Below are 19,270 nucleotides of genomic sequence, written 5' to 3' on the forward strand. Positions count from 1 at the left end.
GTTCCTCCGTCTTCATTTACCTTCCAAATGGACAATATTTTTCTTCACTCACCTAACCAAGATTTCTGATCAGCAGCAATTATTAAGGCAGTGCTTCCTGTAGCCCAACTCACATCGTACCATTCACCCATCATCCATTACATTATTTCCCCTACATTGATGTCCAGTTTAAATCAAATCAATTAAAACATTGTAATTGTAGTTTATATCATAGTTATTCCTCTGATTTTATTCTCCTTATGTGGGGGATTTTTCTTAGAACTTGCTTCTAAAATGCCTCACAAAAATTGGGCAGTCTTATCTTAATGAAGTATCACTTTACCATATTGCATAATAATGTATAAAGCGAGAAAAATGTGACTGCTTTTGTCGCCTGCATTCTCACTGGTCCAAGTTTCAATATTTATCATCTATATATCACTTTGAGGATGTTGATTACAAAACTTTAACTATTTATATGCATTTGCTCAAGAGAAGATGAGCACAGAATAGTCCTCAGCGATAGCAGCATAATTTTATTAATCACTTTTAATATAATAAAACTTCCAAGGCACTTTTCAGAGGCATTTAAACAAAAACAAACACAAGTAATCTACAGCTGGAGATACAGGTGTAGGTGACCAAATCCTTGGTCAGAGAGAGGGGTTCTGAAGGAATGAGAGGCTTAAAGAACCCCTTGAAGCATTATAACTAGTATTGGGTGATAACATTTTGATGGTCAAGAGACTGGAATTTGGGGAGTGTTGATGTCTTGGTTCACAGGGTTTTTGACATACGAAGGAGCAAGCCACAGAGGAGAATTATACTTTTTTGGAATAAGATGTTGTGTCCTGGTTAACCACTGGATTTATGGGAGATCAGAAAATCCAGGGTTCTGGGTGGCCCCATTTATGGGTAGGTCTGGAAGTGTGGGCTGATGGTAGCCCAGAGCTAATGGGGCAGGGATGAGGGAGATGACCTTAAGAGCAGTTATAAAAGTGGAGAAAGGTGATCTTTGTGATCCCAAACTCATCACAGTCAAATATCTCAATGATTATGAACATTGAGACCAGATTTCAGACAATTCTGAGTGGAGTGGTGGCTGGTATGCTTTCATTACTTTTCATTTTGTTGTTGCACGTGGTTGGCAGTTCCTGGCAGTTTTCATAATGAAAGTGTGGAGAACTTTTTGTCTTGGACATTGACCGTTGCATTATTTGTCCAATGATATAAATTGGAATATACTAATTGTTCTTTAAAATGGAAAGTTAATACTAAAATCAAGGACCATTAGAGGGTTATTTAAATGTAAGTTATAAAAAGTATGTTGGTATGCGTTCCACCTTGCCTGCCACATCACTGAATTGTGGAACCACAACCAGCCTTCCACTGGAACTATCACTTTACCATATTGTGAGTCTTCCTCACATAATTTTAAAAAACTGTTTGCTATCCCAAAGCTTCATCATTCCATTTGCATGCCAGGTGCCCTGTTCTAGAAACATCTTTCCAAATCTACCATTGCTTTTCTTCTGACACTCTTTGGAAAATCAAATTAAAACCCAATCATGGCAATCTGCACTTGATGCAATAACTTTGCTCCCCTTCTTTCTCCCCCATCTTGACAATAAATATAATAACTCCAAATATGTAATCATATCCAGGAATACTAAGCAAGTAACTGTGATCTGGATGAAGTACCATGCCGATCCAGCATGGCACGACCTTGCAGTTCACCAAAATGTACTAACACATAAACCTAATCAAATCAGATCCCACTAGAGTCAGCTCAGGGAGACAAGCTCTAAAACCATTATTTTGCCTAAACTTTTGGTTCTTAGCACTGCCAGTGACTTAATGTTAATATTTGCTTGTTAATTATCCCATGAAATGTCTCAGAACACTTGCCACAGAAGGTGATGTAACAAAGCCAATTGTTGATGCTGCTCGCAGCATATCTGCAAAAGTCCCTCTTTCTAGATCCAGCCACATGGGATGCAATCTTATCTTCATTTTTTTTCAAATATCTGCTTTCTGCGATGCACTAAGTTTCACTTCCTGTTATATCAACCTTATTCTTGGTTGTCATAATTTTGCTTGCAGACATGAAAACTAATAAACCCCTTCCTTGCTTTGTAACCTCAGTCTTGCCAACTATAAAGTGGCTTTTGATATTTCCATGGCTCTAAGTTCTCCTTCTTTTGGTAGCAGTCTTGGAGTGTACATGTCTTCCCATCCTCAAAAGCCTCCTCAAAACCCACCTGGGATATCTTGCCAATTGCATTTGGCAAAGGAAAAAAAGTCAACTTTAACCACTGATTCAGGTTTTATTTATTTTGAATGTGCTGAATTTTCACATAGTTGCGCTATGAGAACTACTTAAAATCCATAAATCATATCAAGAATTGGCACAATTGAATCTATGCACTTTTATAAAAGAACAGTTAAAGCTCACAAACACGAGAGTTCCAGTGGAAGGCTGGTTGTGGTTCCACAATTCAGTGATGTGGCAGGCAAGGTGGAACGCATACCAACATACTTTTTATAACTTACATTTAAATAACCCTCTAATGGTCCTTGATTTTAGTATTAACTTTCCATTTTAAAGAACAATTAGTATATTCCAATTCGGTGGGCGGCGCGACTCTCGTCAGCAGCGGCCTCTGCAGTCCGTCTGTGTTTTATTATTTTTTGTCTCGTTTTTATGTAGTTTTTGTTATTTTTTTTGTTGGGGTATGTGTGTGGGGGGTAACTTTAAAATCTTTCCCCTGCACGGGAGACCCGACCTTTTTTTTGTCGGGTCTCCGTTGTCGTTGGGGCTGCAACGTGGAGCGGCCTCCAACAGGAACGACCTGGGGTTCCAGCTGCGGAGCTGCCGACTACTCACCGTCACGGGGCTGGCCGAGTCCGGAGCGGGTGGAGCTGTGGTGGAGCGCTGCTGCCACCCGACCTCCGGAGTTCCAGAGGCTGCAACTGCGGGTTTGGCGGACGGCGGCACCGGGAGCCCGCGGGTCCCTGCTGGGTGACCGCTTTTCGGGGCTTCCGCAACGGCGACTTCTCCCGCCCGAGTTGCGGGGTTGAAGAGCACCTGGAGCGGGGCCTTACAGCACCGCCCCGCGCGGCTTGGAATGGCCGCGGGACTTTGCGAGCGCACGCCGGGGGCTCTAACAACTAGACCCGGTGCGCGACCTTGCATCACCCGGCGTGGCTTTAATGGCCGCGGGACAATCGCCATCGCCAGCCGGGGGTTTGACTTTGACATCGGGGGGGAAGAGTGCAGTGGAGAGATAAGTTTTTTTTTTTCCCTTCCATCACAACGATGTGATGGATGTTTGTGTAAACTGTGTTGTGTCTCGGGTCTTTTTGTTTTGTAATGTATGGCTGCAGAAACGACATTTCGTTTGGACCTCAAGGGGTCCAAATGACAATAAATTGAATTGTATTGTATTGTATATCATTGGACAAATAATGCAACGGTCAATGTCCAAGACAAAAAGTTCTCCACACTTTCATTATGAAAACTGCCAGGAACTGCCAACCACGTGCAACAACAAAATGAAAAGTAATGAAAGCATACCAGCCACCATTCCACTCAGAATTGTCTGAAATCTGGTCTCAATATTCACAATCTTGTTGAGATATTTGACTATGATGAGTTTGGGATCACAAAGATCACCTTTCTCCACTTTTATAACTGCTCTTAAGCTCATCTCCCTCATCCCTGCCCCATTAGCTCTGGGCTACCATCAGCCCACACTTCCAGATCTACCCATAAATGGGGCCACCCAGAACCCTGGATTTCCTGATCTCCCATAAATCCAGTGGTTAACCAGGACACAACATCTTATTCCAAAAAAATATCATTCTCCTCTGTGGCTTGCTCCTTCGTATGTCAAAAACCCTGTGAACCAAAACATCAACACTCCCCAAATTCCAGTCTCTTGACCATCAAAATGTTATCACCCAATACTAGTTATAATGCTTCTAGGGGTTCTTTAAGCCTCTCATTCCTTCAGAACCCCTCTCTCTGACCAAGGATTTGGTCATCTACACCTGTATCTCCAGCTGTAGATTACTTGTGTTTGTTTTTGTTTAAATGCCTCTGAAAAGTGCCTTGGAAGTTTTATTATATTAAAAGTGATTAATAAAATTATGCTGCTATCGCTGAGGACTATTCTGTGCTCATCTTCTCTTGAGCAAATGCATATAAATAGTTAAAGTTTTGTAATCAACATCCTCAAAGTATGATATATAGATGATAAATATTGAAACTTGGACCAGTGAGAATGCAGGCGACAAAAGCAGTCACATTTTTCTCGCTTTATACATTATTATGCAATATGGTAAAGTGATACTTCATTAAGATAAGACTGCCCAATTTTTGTGAGGCATTTTAGAAGCAAGTTCTAAGAAAAATCCCCCACATAATACATGGTTATACACAGGAAAAATTAGAAAGTACAGTAAACCCTCATTATAACGGACCATTGTGGGTGGTGGAGTTGGAGAAAATATGGTGTCCGTTATTGCCGATTGTCCTCTATAACCGAGTAAGGGATTATCCATAAATATGTAGTAGAGACAAACAACTGCAGATGCTGGATATTACACAAAAAGACGCAAAGTGCTGGACTAACTCAGTAGGTCAAACAGCATCTCTGATAAACATGGATAGGTGGCGTTTCGGGTCGAGATCCTTCTTCAGACTCCGGGTTTGGAGATGAGCCTGGAACCCAGGCGCGTTGACAGCCCGGGCCAGTAGGCGGCCATAGAGCAGGTACGGGTCAATGGCGTTAGCGGAAAGCATAGAATGGATGGAGCCGAGGAAGCCGTATGGTCCGTCGTTGGCAGGCGCAACCTGGAAGGAGCGAGGGGTGGTGTTAGCAGTCCAGCCTGGCAGTGAAGGTCAGTAGGTCCATGCACTATAACTGAAATCAATTACAAAGAGGTCTGCAACAATGAGGGTTTAGTGTAATTAGTGACCAAGATGAAAATATCAGATATTGCAATCTCAACTCTTCCCTCCAGGGGATTCCTTTACAAATTACTCGAGGGTGAACCTTTAAGGATCCACTGCATCAAAGGGAGAAAACTACTGCATGCAAGCAGTGTTGAAACAATAAAATCCTTTCCGTTTTTTCATAGCTAAAAAGTGTCTCAAACAATTAAATCAAGCAGCAATTGACAAAAACACTCAAGGTCAAGAGATTCAAAAGTTTATAAACTTGTTTTATTCGCTTTGCCTCTCCAAAGATATAAGAAACTACAGGATGTCTCAGTTAAACCTTGCTCTGCCAAAGCGATCACTAATTTCATGCTAATTCACATACTGTAAGTGAAATAAAACCAGACGAAAAAAAATTGTTATGCAAACATCAAAACAATATGCCTCTTAGGTGCGAATATTTCTAAGCATCCTGTTGCAATCATATTTCTCCAAACTATTTGATATAGGAATTAAATATGTGTGGAGAAACTATCACTTCGCCCATAGGAACACACATGACAATATCTGAACTTCTTGCCTATACATTTAATTTGTGCTTTCACATTTACCTCGAACATTCTAAACACTGAACAAGGATTGCTGGAGGCATTTTCCTGCAACACGAGTGAACTTGCCTTTTGTAAAAGAGCAGCATTTGCAGAATCACAGAAAAATTACATGGTGGACGGAGGCTATATAGCTGATGATGTTTGTGTTGGCTTTGTGTGAGAGCAATCCAGCTAGTTCTATGTCTGACTCTCCCAAGTTCAATCTGTTCATCATCCATGACCCATCTACCCAAGTTTCTGTTTACCATCCCCTTCCCTCCCCCACACAGCTCCATCTGCTATTTTTTTGTAATGTTTCTACACGTTATGACTCACTTTCTCTCCTCCCACCCAGACTCCATCTGCACAACATACCCCTCATCAGATTACATCACCTACCAGCCTCCGTCTCACCCTTCCCCCTCACTTCCAAATACTGGCTCAAGTCACTCTACATTCTCGTCCTGATGCAGGGTCTCAATCTGAAATATCGCTATTGCCTCCACACATGCTGATCACCTCGCTGAGTTCTTCCAGTAGTATTTTCCTCCTAGTTCCACTCCTTCACTATCTCAGAGACCATGTATTTCCCCCTCCCTAATGCTTTTTCAAGTATTTATCCAGCTAGCTTAAGTGCCACAATTAAATGTGCATCCACTAACTTAGCCCGAATGGGCATTCCATATCCTAACCACTTGTGGCAGAATTAGTTTCCCTCCTGTCATAAATTGCATTTTCAGTGACCATTGGATATATAAAAATGCCAATGTTTTGAAATGCAGCCACTTATTATCATGTTGTTCTGTACCTCTAGCCACTCACTGTAGTTACCAAAAACAATGCTTTACAGTTCAGTTCAGTTTATTGTCACGTGTACCGAGGTGCGGTCTTTACGGAGTTTGTACGTTCTCCCGGAAACCACGATGGTTTTCTCCGATATCTCCAGTTTCCTCCCACACTCTAATGACGTACAGGTTTGTAGGTTAATTGACTTGGTGTAAGTGTAAATTGTTTCTAGTGTAGGATAGTGTTAATGTGTGGGAATCGCTGGACCGAAGGACCTGTTTGCACGCTGTATCTCTAAATTAAACTGAACATGGATGATTGTAGTCATGCATTAGCCTTTCTTTGACTGGATAGCACGCAAACAAAAGCTTTTCTCTGTATCTCAAAACACATGGCAATAAAACTAAACTAAACAGCAGATGAAGCAGCCAATGGCATCGGGCTGGGCCAAGCTTCGCCAATCTAGTGCTGCCAGGACACCCGGCCTTAAAATTAGATTGCATATCTCCTTAGGCCTAGATCAGACTTCCAGAGACTTGGAGGTTGCAAGATGGTGCTGATACATGACGACTCTCCACACGCTGTTCCAGAAAACAATCTATTGTACTCATGGTATGATTTGATAGATAACATGCAGAACAAACATTCCGTTGTATCTCTGTACATGGGACAATAAACCACTGAACACTGAAGAATGTTTATACATATTGAGGGGGGCGCCGCATGATGGCAGCCTCTGCCTACAGTCTGTTGTCTTTTTATCTTTTTTTATTTTTAGTTTGTTTTAAGTATGTTTTGGAGGATTTTTTTTTAGTATTTTATGTGGGAGAGGAGGCTAGGGTAAGGGGGAAACCGTTTCCCAGTCACTTCCTGGCGAGGATGCGACTATTCTCCGAGTCGCGTCCTCGCCCCCCTCCTCGCGGCCTACCAACTGGATTGGCGCGGCCTTTCCTGCCGGGGACCGGACCAGAGCTTCAGCAGCACCGGATACATCGCGGAGCGGGAGATGCCTTACCTGGGATCGCCATTTGAAGTTCCGGAGTGTGGTGCCTGCTGCATCAACATCGCGGAGCTGTGGTTTGCAGAGCTCCCAGGGCGGGCGGCTCTGACCAACATTGCGGGGTCCTGGGACCCTTTGCCGAGGGCTGCCAGCGTTCAATCTCCGCTCAGCTCAGCCTGTGGACTTCGGGAGCCGCGGACTCCGGTAGGAAGTGACCGACTCAGAGTCCAAGCCGCTGAGGATGTTCTTCCGTTCCGACGTCGGAGTTCCATCATCCCGGCGAGAGGGTCTGAACATCGGGCCGCCCGTAGCGGCAACTGCGGGGGGCTCGGGAGGTCCCGACCACGGGTGAACATCAAGAGGTTGACTGAACTTTGATACCGCTATGTGGGGATGTTTATGTTATAGACTATCGTGTTGTGTGTTCTTATTTTTCTATTTTTTTCATTCGTATGGCTGCATGGTGAAAAAGCATTTTGTTGTCTCTGTACTTGTACTCTGCACAATTACATTAATGTTGAATCTAATCTAATCTAATGTTTAACTGTCTAATGCACTTGGAATGGGCAATGAAATCTTAGTTTTATATGCCCAATATTGTAATAACATATCGTAAATATACAAACATTAATAATACAATATTATCAGCAATATTAGATAACCAAGCATAATAGAAATGCTTGGTTAATGGACATAATAGACAAGCACCAAAAATAAAGTTACTGGTAGATTGTTGCTGAGGTAGGGTTGGTTCAAGAGCGTAATGACTGATGGGGAGAAGCAGCCCTTAAACCTTGAGACATGGATCTCAGGCTCCTGTACCTCCTTCCTGATGGTAGCAGGAATACAAGAGCACGACACAGGGTGGTGTGCATTTGATGATATTAGCTACCTTTTTAAGGCAGAGTGCAGATCCCTTCAACGGTAGGAGGTCAACACCCGCGATAGACCATGCAATGTCCACCACTTTATGCAGTCTGCCAGGAACTTAGTATTGACACCCTCCGCCACTACCCAGCCTATCAAGGATGATGGATCGCCGACTTTCCCCTTGCTGAAGTCTATAATCTGCTTCCTGGTACTGCTAACTCGACAGCAAGATTGCTGTTCTGGTACCATTCAAATCTGATTCTCCAACTCCCTTGTGTTGACTCAACTTTACCCAATATTCGTCTAATACTGATGATATCATCAGCAAACTTAAAGATGTCCCCATAAATAAAGTCCTCCAATTCTGGCAACAATCGGATGAATATCTGCTGCACTGTCTTCAGCCCAACCACATACATTCTATATCATGGCAACCAGAACTACACACACACACACACAAAAATCTTACGTGCAGCCGAACCAGTGTTTTGTTAAATCACAGCATAACTTTATATTACCCGCCATGATCTATGAAGGCAGAGAGAGATCAAGAATTAAAGCTGGCCAGAAATATCTTAGAAAAAGTGGCAATTTGCCCCATGGTGTTCATTCCCACTCCTAGGGAGCATTCCCATGAACCCCATTTCCCCAGCAAATCATTCCCATTCAGACCAAGGGTCAATGTAGAGGGAAATTAGAGGTATAAAAAGGTTCAGAACAAATTGAAGCCGGCACCGATGGCCAAGAAAAGGTGGAGCCCACAATGGTCCATTGTTGGCTGTGAAAGACGCGATAACAAAAGGATACATAGATGCGAACAGTGGAACTGGCAGGACAACTGTGGTGGTGAAGGGGCGGAGAGAAATCACCATTCACGCTCCTAAAATAATTAAAGTCATGGCTTCGTGAAAACGATACCACATTCAAACATAGTAGTAAGGTGTGTTGTGAATAAAGGGGAACTTTATCCATTCTACCTTGCTAGATGTGACAATAATAAATCCAAAACTTAAAAATCTACAATTATTAAGTTTCCAGTTGTCAATTGCCAAGGTGCCACATCAAGGTATTTGGAAAAATTAAAATTCACGTAGCAGGAGATAAAATAATGACACAGACAAAAGTAGCTGGCTAAAAAGTGCCCAATATAGTCAACATAGTTTTTTTCTGGTGGGCAAGGAGTGGTGTCCTACAGGGACTGGTGCCAAAGCCTCAACATTATAATTTATAGTAAAGGTCCAATAATGCTGAACACGGGATTTCAGTAATTCTATGCAATTAGATGGCACTCCTATTATTAGGCAAAATTTTTTTTTTTTAAAGAGAAGTATAATAAATTTCCCACTAAATCTGTTGAGTTTAAAGGGAGTGCAAAATATACAGGTGCACTAAACACTGATGGTGGCCCAAAAACTACCCTGTTGCTGATCTTTGTTGTTCCCAACCCAGTGTGGTGTCCAGTGGCATACCTAGCCCACAGTATGGACCCAGTCTCTAGCCCAACACCCCCAGCTCACATTCCAGACCATCAGGATTTCGGGACAACTAGACGATAGTTTAATTTTACTGTATATAAACGTCTTGGGTAAAGGCATTAAAGGGTAGTCATTAAGTTTTATGATAACACAAAGACAGATAGGAAAGCAATGGATCAAGGAAGAGGATATAGAGAGTTCCAGAGAGTGACAAACAGCTGGCAAAAGAAGTATGATGTGAGAAAATATGGAAGTGTCCATTTTGGAATAGGACTGTTATCCAAATGGCAAGAGATTGTAGAACTCCGAGACGGATAGATCTGTGCGTGCAAGTACAATTTGCAGAATCAAAAAGAGCATTATTTATTGCTAAGAGAATAGCCACGGGGGTATGATAAAGCTATAATTATTTAGCGCATTGATGAAACTACATTGGAATTTCAAAGACAGTATTAGTCTTCATATTTAGGGATGGGTGTTATTGTGGTATAGACAGTTCAGAGACAGCTCACCAAGCTATGGACCTGAAATAGCCAGGTTGTCCGAGGAATGGCTATGCTCAGATCTGCTGGAGTTTAAGAAGAAAACAAAGGAGGCAGGGTTAGGAGGGATAGATCAGCCATGCTTGAATGGTGTAGACATGATGGACCGAATGGCCTAATTCTACTCCTATCTTATGACCTTAAATGGGCTGCATGAAACATCCAAGACCCGAGAGTTTGACAGGGTGGACGTGCCTATGGTGTCATTTGTTTTTTTGCTCAGGTTTCAGCATCTTCAGTCTGCGTTCATATGAAGCGTGCTGCCTCTTGTGGGAGAATCTACAATAAGGTTTCAATTAAAAAAATATGGATCATCCAATGAAATGAACATGATGACTTGATCAATATTACTGAAATATTTCTTAAAACTGATCAAAAAAAGTCAGCAGGCACAAAAGTATTTTGCAGCTCAGTGGAAATTATTGTATATCCATGGAGCATCCAGCACTATCTTGACAAGAACCATAAACTGATCAATAACACTATGGTTTATCCATTGACATAGGACAAATGAATGAAAGACATACAAAAAGCAGTGATGATCAAGGAAAGGTGGAGCCCACAATGGTCCATTGTTGACTGTGGGGTAGGTGATAACGAGATATACAGTGAAACTCAACAGGAAACTAGCACGATGACTTGGGTTGGGGAAGGACAGAGAGAGAGCAAAATATGCCTAAACAAAATATGAGGAGCTGTTCCTCCCATTTACGTTTGGCCTAACCCTGACAATGGAGGCAGCCCAGGATAGAAAGGTCAGCATGGGAATGGGAAGGGGAGTTTAAATATTTGGAGATCAGGTAGGCCAAGGCGGACTGAGCAAAGGTGTTCAGTGAAACGATCACCCAGTCTGCGCCTGGTCTCGCCGATATATATTCGACACCTAGAACAGCAGTAGATGAGGTTGGAGGAGGTGCAAGTGAACCTCTGCTTCACCTGAAAGGACTGTCGAGGTCCTTGGACAGAATCGAGGGAGGAAGTATAGGGACAGGTGTTACATCTCCTGCGGTTGTGGAGGACGATACCTGGGGAGGTGGTGGTTTGGATGCGAAGGGATGAGTTAACCTGAGAGTTGCAAAGGGAACGGTACCTGCAGAAAGAGATGGAAGGATGTGGGATCCCATTGGAGGTAACGAAAATGTCGAAGGATTATGTGCTGTATGCGACGGCTGAAGGGGTGAAACGCGAGGATTAGGTGGACTCTATACCCGTTGTGACTGGGGGAAGGGGGAGCAAGAGCGGAACTGCGGGGTAACAAGATGAGACGTGCGAGGGCCTCATTTATGATAGAAGACGGGAACCTACATTCCCTAAAGAATGAGGAAATCTCAGATGTCCTGGCGTGGAACACCTCATCTTGGGCGCAGATGTGGTGTAGACGGAACAATTGGGAGTGAGGGATAGAGTCTATGCAGGAGGCAGGGTGGGAAGAAGTGTAGTCTAGAATTTAGAATTAGAATTACATTTATTGTCATTCAGACCTTACGGTCTGAACAAAATTTTGTGCCTGCCGTCATACATACAATAATAAACAACAATAAACACAAATTAACATCCACCACAGTGAGTCCTCCAAGGACCTCCTCACTGTGGTGGAGGCAAAAATCTTAGGGCTGCAGTCTCTTCCCTCCTCTTCTCCCTCTGCGCTGAGGCGATACCCCACCGAGCGATAGTACAAACAGTCCCGCGGCTCACCGAACCCCGCAAACAGGCCGGCTCAAACACCGCGGCCCGGGGTGGTCGAAGCTGCCGCCCTCCAGTCCAGCGGACGCAGCCGCTGGCCCGCGGCTGAACCCCGGACTCAGGTCACCGCCGCCAGAACGCCGTCCCAGCCACCGGAGCACCGTTCCAGCCCCTAGCCGGGTTGCCCTCACGTGAGTGCCATTCCTCCCTCGAGCTGGACCGCTCCGACGGGAGCGCCATACCACCCTCGAGCTGGGCCGCTCCGACGGGAGCGCCGTACCTCCCTTGAGCTGGGCCGCTCCGACGGGAGCGCCATTCCACCCTCGAGCTGGGCCGCTCCGGCGGGAGCGCCATTCCACCCCTCATGGGAGAGTCTCAGCCCCGCGCCAGGCCGCCCTCACGGGAGCGTCACAGCCCCTCACGGGAGCGCCGTTCCAGCCCCGAGCCGGACCACCCCCACGGGAGCAAGCCCAGGGCGAGTCCTGACTGGCTCTGCCTCCGGAGTCTCGAGGTCGCCAGCTCCGCCATTAGGCCTAGACGGAGGCAGATAAGGGGGATACGACAAAAATGTCGTATTCCCCCGAAGGGAGAGACATCAAGCCCCGTTTCAACCCCCCACCCCCTCCCCTACATAAACACAACCTAAAATCCAAAAACTTAACTAGACAAAACGAAAAAAAAACAACACAAAAAAGTAAAAACAAACGGACTGCAGGCGAGCCGCTGCTGCCAGGGCAGTGCCGCCACTTCCGGCCTAGGTAGCTGTGAGAGTCAGTAGGATTAATAGATGTCAGCCAATGGTTATCTCCCGTGATGGAGACGGTGAGATCAAGAAAGGGGAGGAAGGTGTTTGGAGACATTCCAATTGGAAATTGGTAGTGAAGTAAATGAAGTCCATGAGTTCTGCACAGGTGCAAGAGGTAGCCCAGTTGCAGTCATCATTGTAGCGGATATAGAGTTTGGGGATAGGACCGGTGTATGTCTGGAACTAAGATGTACCCTATAAAAAGATAGGCATAGCTAGGGCCATTGGTGGGAGGAATTGAAGAAGTTGTTGAGAGTGAGGACCAGCTTCGCTAGGTGGAGGAGAGTGTTAGTGGAGGGAAATTGGCTGGTCCTGCGGTCGAGGAAGTAACAGAGCAGGTTTTCAGGCCTTCCCGGTGGGGGATGGAGGTTATTATGGACTGAACATCCATAATAAAGATGAGGACCGGCGGTTTGAAAAACAGAAGTCAGTGATTTTTATCACTTCCGGCAGTCTGCCCTCCACAGCCTCCAACCTTGTGGTGCCCCAGCCCCGCACGGCCCGGTTTTAACGTCTCTCCAAAATACTTAAACACAACTGCCATTGTTTCTACCTGCCCAGTATTGTTAAACACTCATCATATGTTAACCCAGTCATCCCCAGGATCATTCTCATAAACCCCCTCTGACCAGCACATCCTACCTCAGATACAAGGCCCCAAACTGCTCACAACACTACGAAAGCACTCTGGCCAGTGCCTTATAAAGCCTCAGCATTACATCCGATTTTATATCCTAGTCCGCTCGAAATAAATGGTAATTTATTGCCTTTGTCTTCCTTACTAACGATTCAACTTGAAAATTAACCTTTTGGGAATCTTACACCAGCATTCCCAAGTCCCTTTGCACCTCCGATTTCAGAAAACTCATCCCATTTAGAAAATAGTCTATACTTTTATAAGCGAGTTCAGTATTCCGACTGCGCATGCCCAGGTCATAGGTCACTCGCGATAAACATTCTCGGCATCTGTACGTTTCATACGTACTCAGGATCAAACCCGGGTCTCCGGTGCTGCAAGCGCTGTTGAATTGCTACTGGACCGTCCCCTCCCCAGTGTCCCATCCCTGTCCAGCGGCAGCCGGAGATGTCTGGGGTGACCCTGGACTGCCGGGACACCGGCCCGGAGCAGTGGTGGCCGAGGCTTACAGCCAGCGCAGAGAAGAAGCGCTAACTTCGCAGAAGAAGAGCCATGCCTGGACCTGATGGTATACATGGTCGAGTTCTCAGGACCTGTGCAGAACTGGCGGGAATTTTTGCGCACATTTTTAACCTCTCACTTCTGAGGTCAAAGGTTCCCACCTGCTTTAAGAGGGCATCAATAATACCAGTACCCAAGAAGAGTAAGATGACATGCCTCAATGACTATTGACCAATGGCACTAACGTCTGTGGTGATGAAGTGCTTTGAGACGTTGGTTATGGTGCACATTAACTCCTACCTCGACCCACTACTGTTCGCCTACCGCCATAACAGATCAACGGAGGATGCAATCTCACTGGCTCTCCACTCCACATTGGACCAATTGGACAATAAAAACACTCACATCAGGCTGTTGTTTATAGACTACAGCTCGACGTTTAATACCATCATCCCTTCCAAGATGGTCACCAAGCTCACGGAACTGGGACTCTGCGCATCCCTCTGCAATTGGGATGACTTGCAGAGGGATCCTCATCCACAGACCACAGTCGGATCGAATTGGCGGAAACACTTCATCCTCAGTAACAATTAGTAAGGAAACACCTCAAGACTGCGTGTTCAACCCCCAGCTTTACAGGTGCGACAGAGGTTCACCGGCAAATTCCCATGACTGTCTAGACTACTCTTCTTCCCACCCTGCTTCCTGTAAGGACTCCATCCCCTACTCCCAATTCCTCAGTCTACGCCGCATCTGTTCCCAGGATGAGGTGTTCCACACCAGGGCATCTAAATGTCCTCATTCTTCCGTGAATGGGGGTTCCCCTCCCACTATAGATGAGGCTCGCACCAGGGTCTCTTCCATACCCCGTAACACTGCTCTCTCTCCCCATCCCCCCACTTGTAACAAGGGCAGAGTCCCCTAGTCCTCACCTTTCACCCCACTAGCCGTCACAGACAACAAATAGTCCTCCGTCATTTTCGCCACCTCCAACGTGACTCCACCACTCGCCACATCTTCCCATCTCTCCCCCCCCCGCCCCCCCCCGTCTGCTTTCCGCAAAGACCACTCCCTCCGTAACTCCCTTGTCACTTAAGGAAGTAGCCCCAGAAATAGTGGATGCATTAGTGATAATTTTTCAAAACTCTTTAGATCCTGGAGTAGTTCCTGAGGATTGGAGGGTAGCTAATGTAACCCCACTTTTTAAAAAGGGAGGGAGAAAGTTTGCGGATGTCACGAAGCTGGGGGGGCAGTGTTAGCTGTGAGGAGGATGCTAGAAGGCTGCACGGTGACTTGGATAGGCTGGGTGAGTGGGCAAATGCATGGCAGATGCAGTGTAATGTGGATAAATGTGAGGTTATCCACTTTGGTGGCAAAAACAGGAAAGTAGACTATTATCTAAATGGTGGCCGATTAGGAAAAGGGGAGATGCAACGAGACCTGGGTGTCATGGTACACCAGTCATTGAAAGTAGGCATGCAGGTGCAGCAGGCAGTGAAAAAAGCAAATGGTATGTTAGCATTCATAGAAAAAGGATTTGAGTACAGGAGCAGGGAGGTTCTACTGCAGTTGTACAGGGTATTGGTGAGACCACACCTGGAGTATTGTGTAGTTTTGGTCTCCAAATCTGAGGAAAGACATTCTTGCCTTGGAGGGAGTACAGAGAAGGTTCACCAGACTGATTCCTGGGATGTCAGGACTTTCATATGAAGAAATACTGGATAGACTCGGCTTGTGCTCGCTATAATTTAGAAGATTGAGGGGGGATCTTATAGAAACTTACAAAATTCTTAGTGGGGTTGGACAGGCTAGATGCAGGAAGTTTGTTCCCGATGTTGGGGAAGTCCAGGACAAGGGGTCACAGTTTAAGGATGAAGGGGGTATCCTTTAGGACCGAGATGAGAAAAACATTTTTCACAGAGAGTGGTGAGTTTCTGGAACTCTCTGCCACAGAAGGTAGTTGAGGCCAGTTCATTGGCTACATTTAAGAGGGAGTTAGATGTGGCCCTTGTGGCTAAAGGGATCAGGGGGTATGGAGAGAAGGCAGGTACAGGATACTGAGTTGGATGATCAGCCATGATCATATTGAATGGCGGTGCAGGCTCGAAGGGCCGAATGGCCTACTCCTGCACCTATTTTCTATGTTTCTATGTCAATTCTTCCCTTCCCTCCCGGCAGGCACGTGCCGTGAGTAATTACTCATGGTAGGCAGTCAGTCGGCTTTTTAAAAAAAAACTTAAACCGCGCATGCGCAGATTGTTCTCTCCGTAAAAAATAAAAATAAGTAACAATTCAAATTTTCCATGGCTTCTAAATCTCCTTTTAATTTTTAACTGAATGGGTGGGGGACAGAGGATGAAGGTGGAGAGATGGTGGGAAAAACGGGAGCACACCGGGAATTTGAATCATTGTCATCTTATTGAATGACAATACTGATTCAAAGGTCCAATTTGGGGGAGAGTTCCTTTCACAGCGTGTGGAGTCTGTGCCAGGGGTTAAAGATACGGAGAGGGCAGGAGTGTTGAGAACTTCTCCTGGACCACCCATATTGAAACAAGAGTCAAGAAAGCACACCAGCGCCTCCACTTCCTTAGAAGGCTTAGGAAATTTGGGATGTCCTCTACAACTCTCGCAAACTTCCGCAGATGCAACATGGAAAGCATGTTATCAGGATGTATCACAGCTTAGTTTGGGAACAGCTCCATCCAAGGTTGCAAGAAATTGCAACAAATTATGGACGCAGCCCAGACCATCGCACAAACCAACCTCTCTTCCATTGACTCCATTTATACCTTGCGCTGCCTCGACAAGGCCAGCAGTATAATCAAGGACAGGTTACACCCAGGCCACTCCCTCTTCTCTCCTCTCCCACCAGGCAAAAGGTATAGAAGTGTTAAAACGCACACCACCAGATTCAGGGACAGTTTCTTCCCAGCTGTTATCAGGCAACTGTATCAACCTACCACAACCAGAGAGCAGTGCAGAACTACTATCTACCTCTTTGGCGACCCTCGAAATATCCTTAATCGGACTTTGTTGGCTTCACCTGGCACTAAATGTTATTCCCTTAACATGTATCTATACATTGTAAATGGATCGATTGTAATCATGTATTGTCTTTCTGATGACTGGTTAGCAAGCAACAAAAGCTTTTCACTGTACCCCGGTACACATGATATTAAACTAAACTGCGCAGTCAGGTATCTCCTACTCCATCTGTGGAAGTCTGCAGTTCCATCATTGGCATCAGCATCTCAGAATCCACAAAACGAGTCAGCCTTAATGCTAAGGGCTGCTTAAGGTTGATCTTAATAAATGGCTGAGCAGGCTTGAATGGCTTACAGTCCTGCTGCTGTTCCATTAGGTGTTTGTTTGGCTCCAAATGCATTATACCCAAAGGGAGACAAAAAGTGCTGGAGTAAGTCAGCGGGTCAGGCAGCATCTCTGGAGAAAAAGGAGAGGTGATGTTACGGGCTGGAACCCTTCTTCAGAGCAGCTACAAATGGATTTCATTATCTCCCCATGCTATTCGAGAGCCTTTAGCAACATTCTTTTTTTTTAACTTCTCAAAAATTATAAGTTAAGTAAACCACATCTAGAAGTATTTTTATACTGGAACAGTTTGACAACTTTAAAGTCAAAAATAATTTAGCCAGATGCACAGTGACAGGTCAACATTGAGCAACTTGAGGCATAACAAAACAAACCAATCCAGTACTGAAGTTGCAATGGTTCAGACGCAGAGATTCTTTAGGTCATCGCCGTTTAAATCTCATAGATATGTCAACAACAACCTGACACACTGTAGAGAAATATAATTTAAACTGAAGTGCATTGAGTGTCCACAAACCATAATCCTCTTATCCGTAGTTTAGTTCAGATTTAACCAAACAATTCCCAACATCTTCCGGTTTTTCATTCACTTACGTACAAGGTGATGGTAATGCCCAATGTGACATCTTCTTGACAATTCAATTAAAAAAAAACAAATTGAATTTAATCAACTATTTTCTATAAACATCTTAGAAATACAAAGAATTGTCTCTGAGGATAGCAAAAGAATACAAACACAATGCGAACACAACTAATTTATATACTTCAGGCTGGCAGTGTCGCAGGCATTAGAGCTACTACCTCACAGCTGTGTTAACTTGTGCTGTCTGTATGGAGTTTGGATGTTTTCCCTGTGACATGATTTTCCCGTTTCTCTTCACATGCGGGTTGGTAGGTTAAGTGGCCACTGTAAATAGTCCCTCATGTGCAAGTGAGTGACAGAATCAGAACAGAATTGAAGGAAATGTGACGGAAAAAAAATGAGATCCACGTAAATATGTGTCGATATCAGTATAGATTCATTGGGCCCAATTATGTGCAGGATGATCTGCGATACATGCAAGAACAAGTGTTAACAGCAGACAAATGCTGTTTTAATTCAAAGCAGACAAACATTATTTTAATTCAGAGCAGACAAACATTATTGATAGACACAAAATGCTGGAGTAACTAGCAGGTCAGGCAGCATCTCTGGAGAGAAGGAATGGCTACTATTTCGGGTCGAGACCAAAGTAGAGTCTCGACACGAAACGTCACCCATTACTTCTCTCCAGAGATACTGCCTGACCTGCTGAGTAAACCAGCATCTTGTGTCTATCTTCAGTGTAAACCAGCATCTGCTGTTCTTTACTACACAAACATTATTGTATGCATTAGCTTTAGGCAGATCCAGTCTTAGATCTCCCAAGATAGCAAAAACAGAAATTAAGTTGAGGAATAAGCTTCCAGATTTGTCCATCCTTTAAATAATTTGGATTAGCGACGCCAAGCATCTTATCTGGCATTAAGCTTCCACCACATCTAACCAGAGCCAGTGAAATCAACAGTAGTTACTAAGGCCCAACATTTAGGTTATTGTAAAACAGAAAAGCAAGCAATAAGCCCATTTTTCAGTGAACATTAACAAAGCATTTTTTCAGTGAACATTAACAGACCAACTTAATTCCTCAGGAAAGTGATCGTAGATTATCAGCAGTTTGTATTTGGGTACACAAGATATGGCAGATGCAGGAATCTCAAGAAAAAGCAACCCGCTGAAAGAAATTAGCGGGTCAGGCAACACCTGTGGAAGGAAATGGACAGATTGCGTTTCGGGGCTCGGGACCCTTTTTCAAACTGATCTTCTGTAGAAGCTGTTTGACCCGCTGGGTTCGTCGAGCAGTTTATTTTTTGCTTGTGTTATGGTTAAGTGCCTTGTGATTGAAAGCAAGGGAATTGTGAGAATATATTTAACGACTTACACACATTGTGGCACATATCAGGAAGTGGTTATTTTTTGCTGATTTGATCTCATTTAATATATATATTTCATGGTGTGGTCAGATATTAACTACATAGCAAACAACCTTTCCAATTCTAAAGCGGAACCACTATATTGAATGAGGGTAAATGCAACATAGAAAT

At 44.5% G+C, this 19,270-nt stretch overlaps 1 protein-coding gene across 8 annotated transcripts in view; it reads right to left on the bottom strand.

The window, feature by feature from the left end:
* Positions 1-19,270, bottom strand: part of reps1 (RALBP1 associated Eps domain containing 1) — a 67,259-nt gene that overhangs the window by 46,908 nt on the left and 1,081 nt on the right. For 2 of the 8 annotated variants that reach the window (XM_033025986.1, XM_033025983.1), the window contains exon 1: positions 17,948-18,254. The exons of 2 other annotated variants lie outside the window; for them this stretch is intronic. In XM_033025986.1, coding sequence (XP_032881877.1) covers positions 17,948-18,006 — 59 coding nt within the window. In that variant the 5' untranslated portion in view covers positions 18,007-18,254. Of the gene's footprint in view, positions 1-17,947; positions 18,255-19,270 lie in introns of those variants that run through there. 4 more of the 8 variants (XM_033025981.1, XM_033025980.1, XM_033025982.1 and 1 more) reach the window with 2 other exon arrangements.

This window comes from Amblyraja radiata, chromosome 8, assembly GCF_010909765.2.
Source record: "Amblyraja radiata isolate CabotCenter1 chromosome 8, sAmbRad1.1.pri, whole genome shotgun sequence".
NCBI lineage: Eukaryota > Metazoa > Chordata > Chondrichthyes > Rajiformes > Rajidae > Amblyraja > Amblyraja radiata.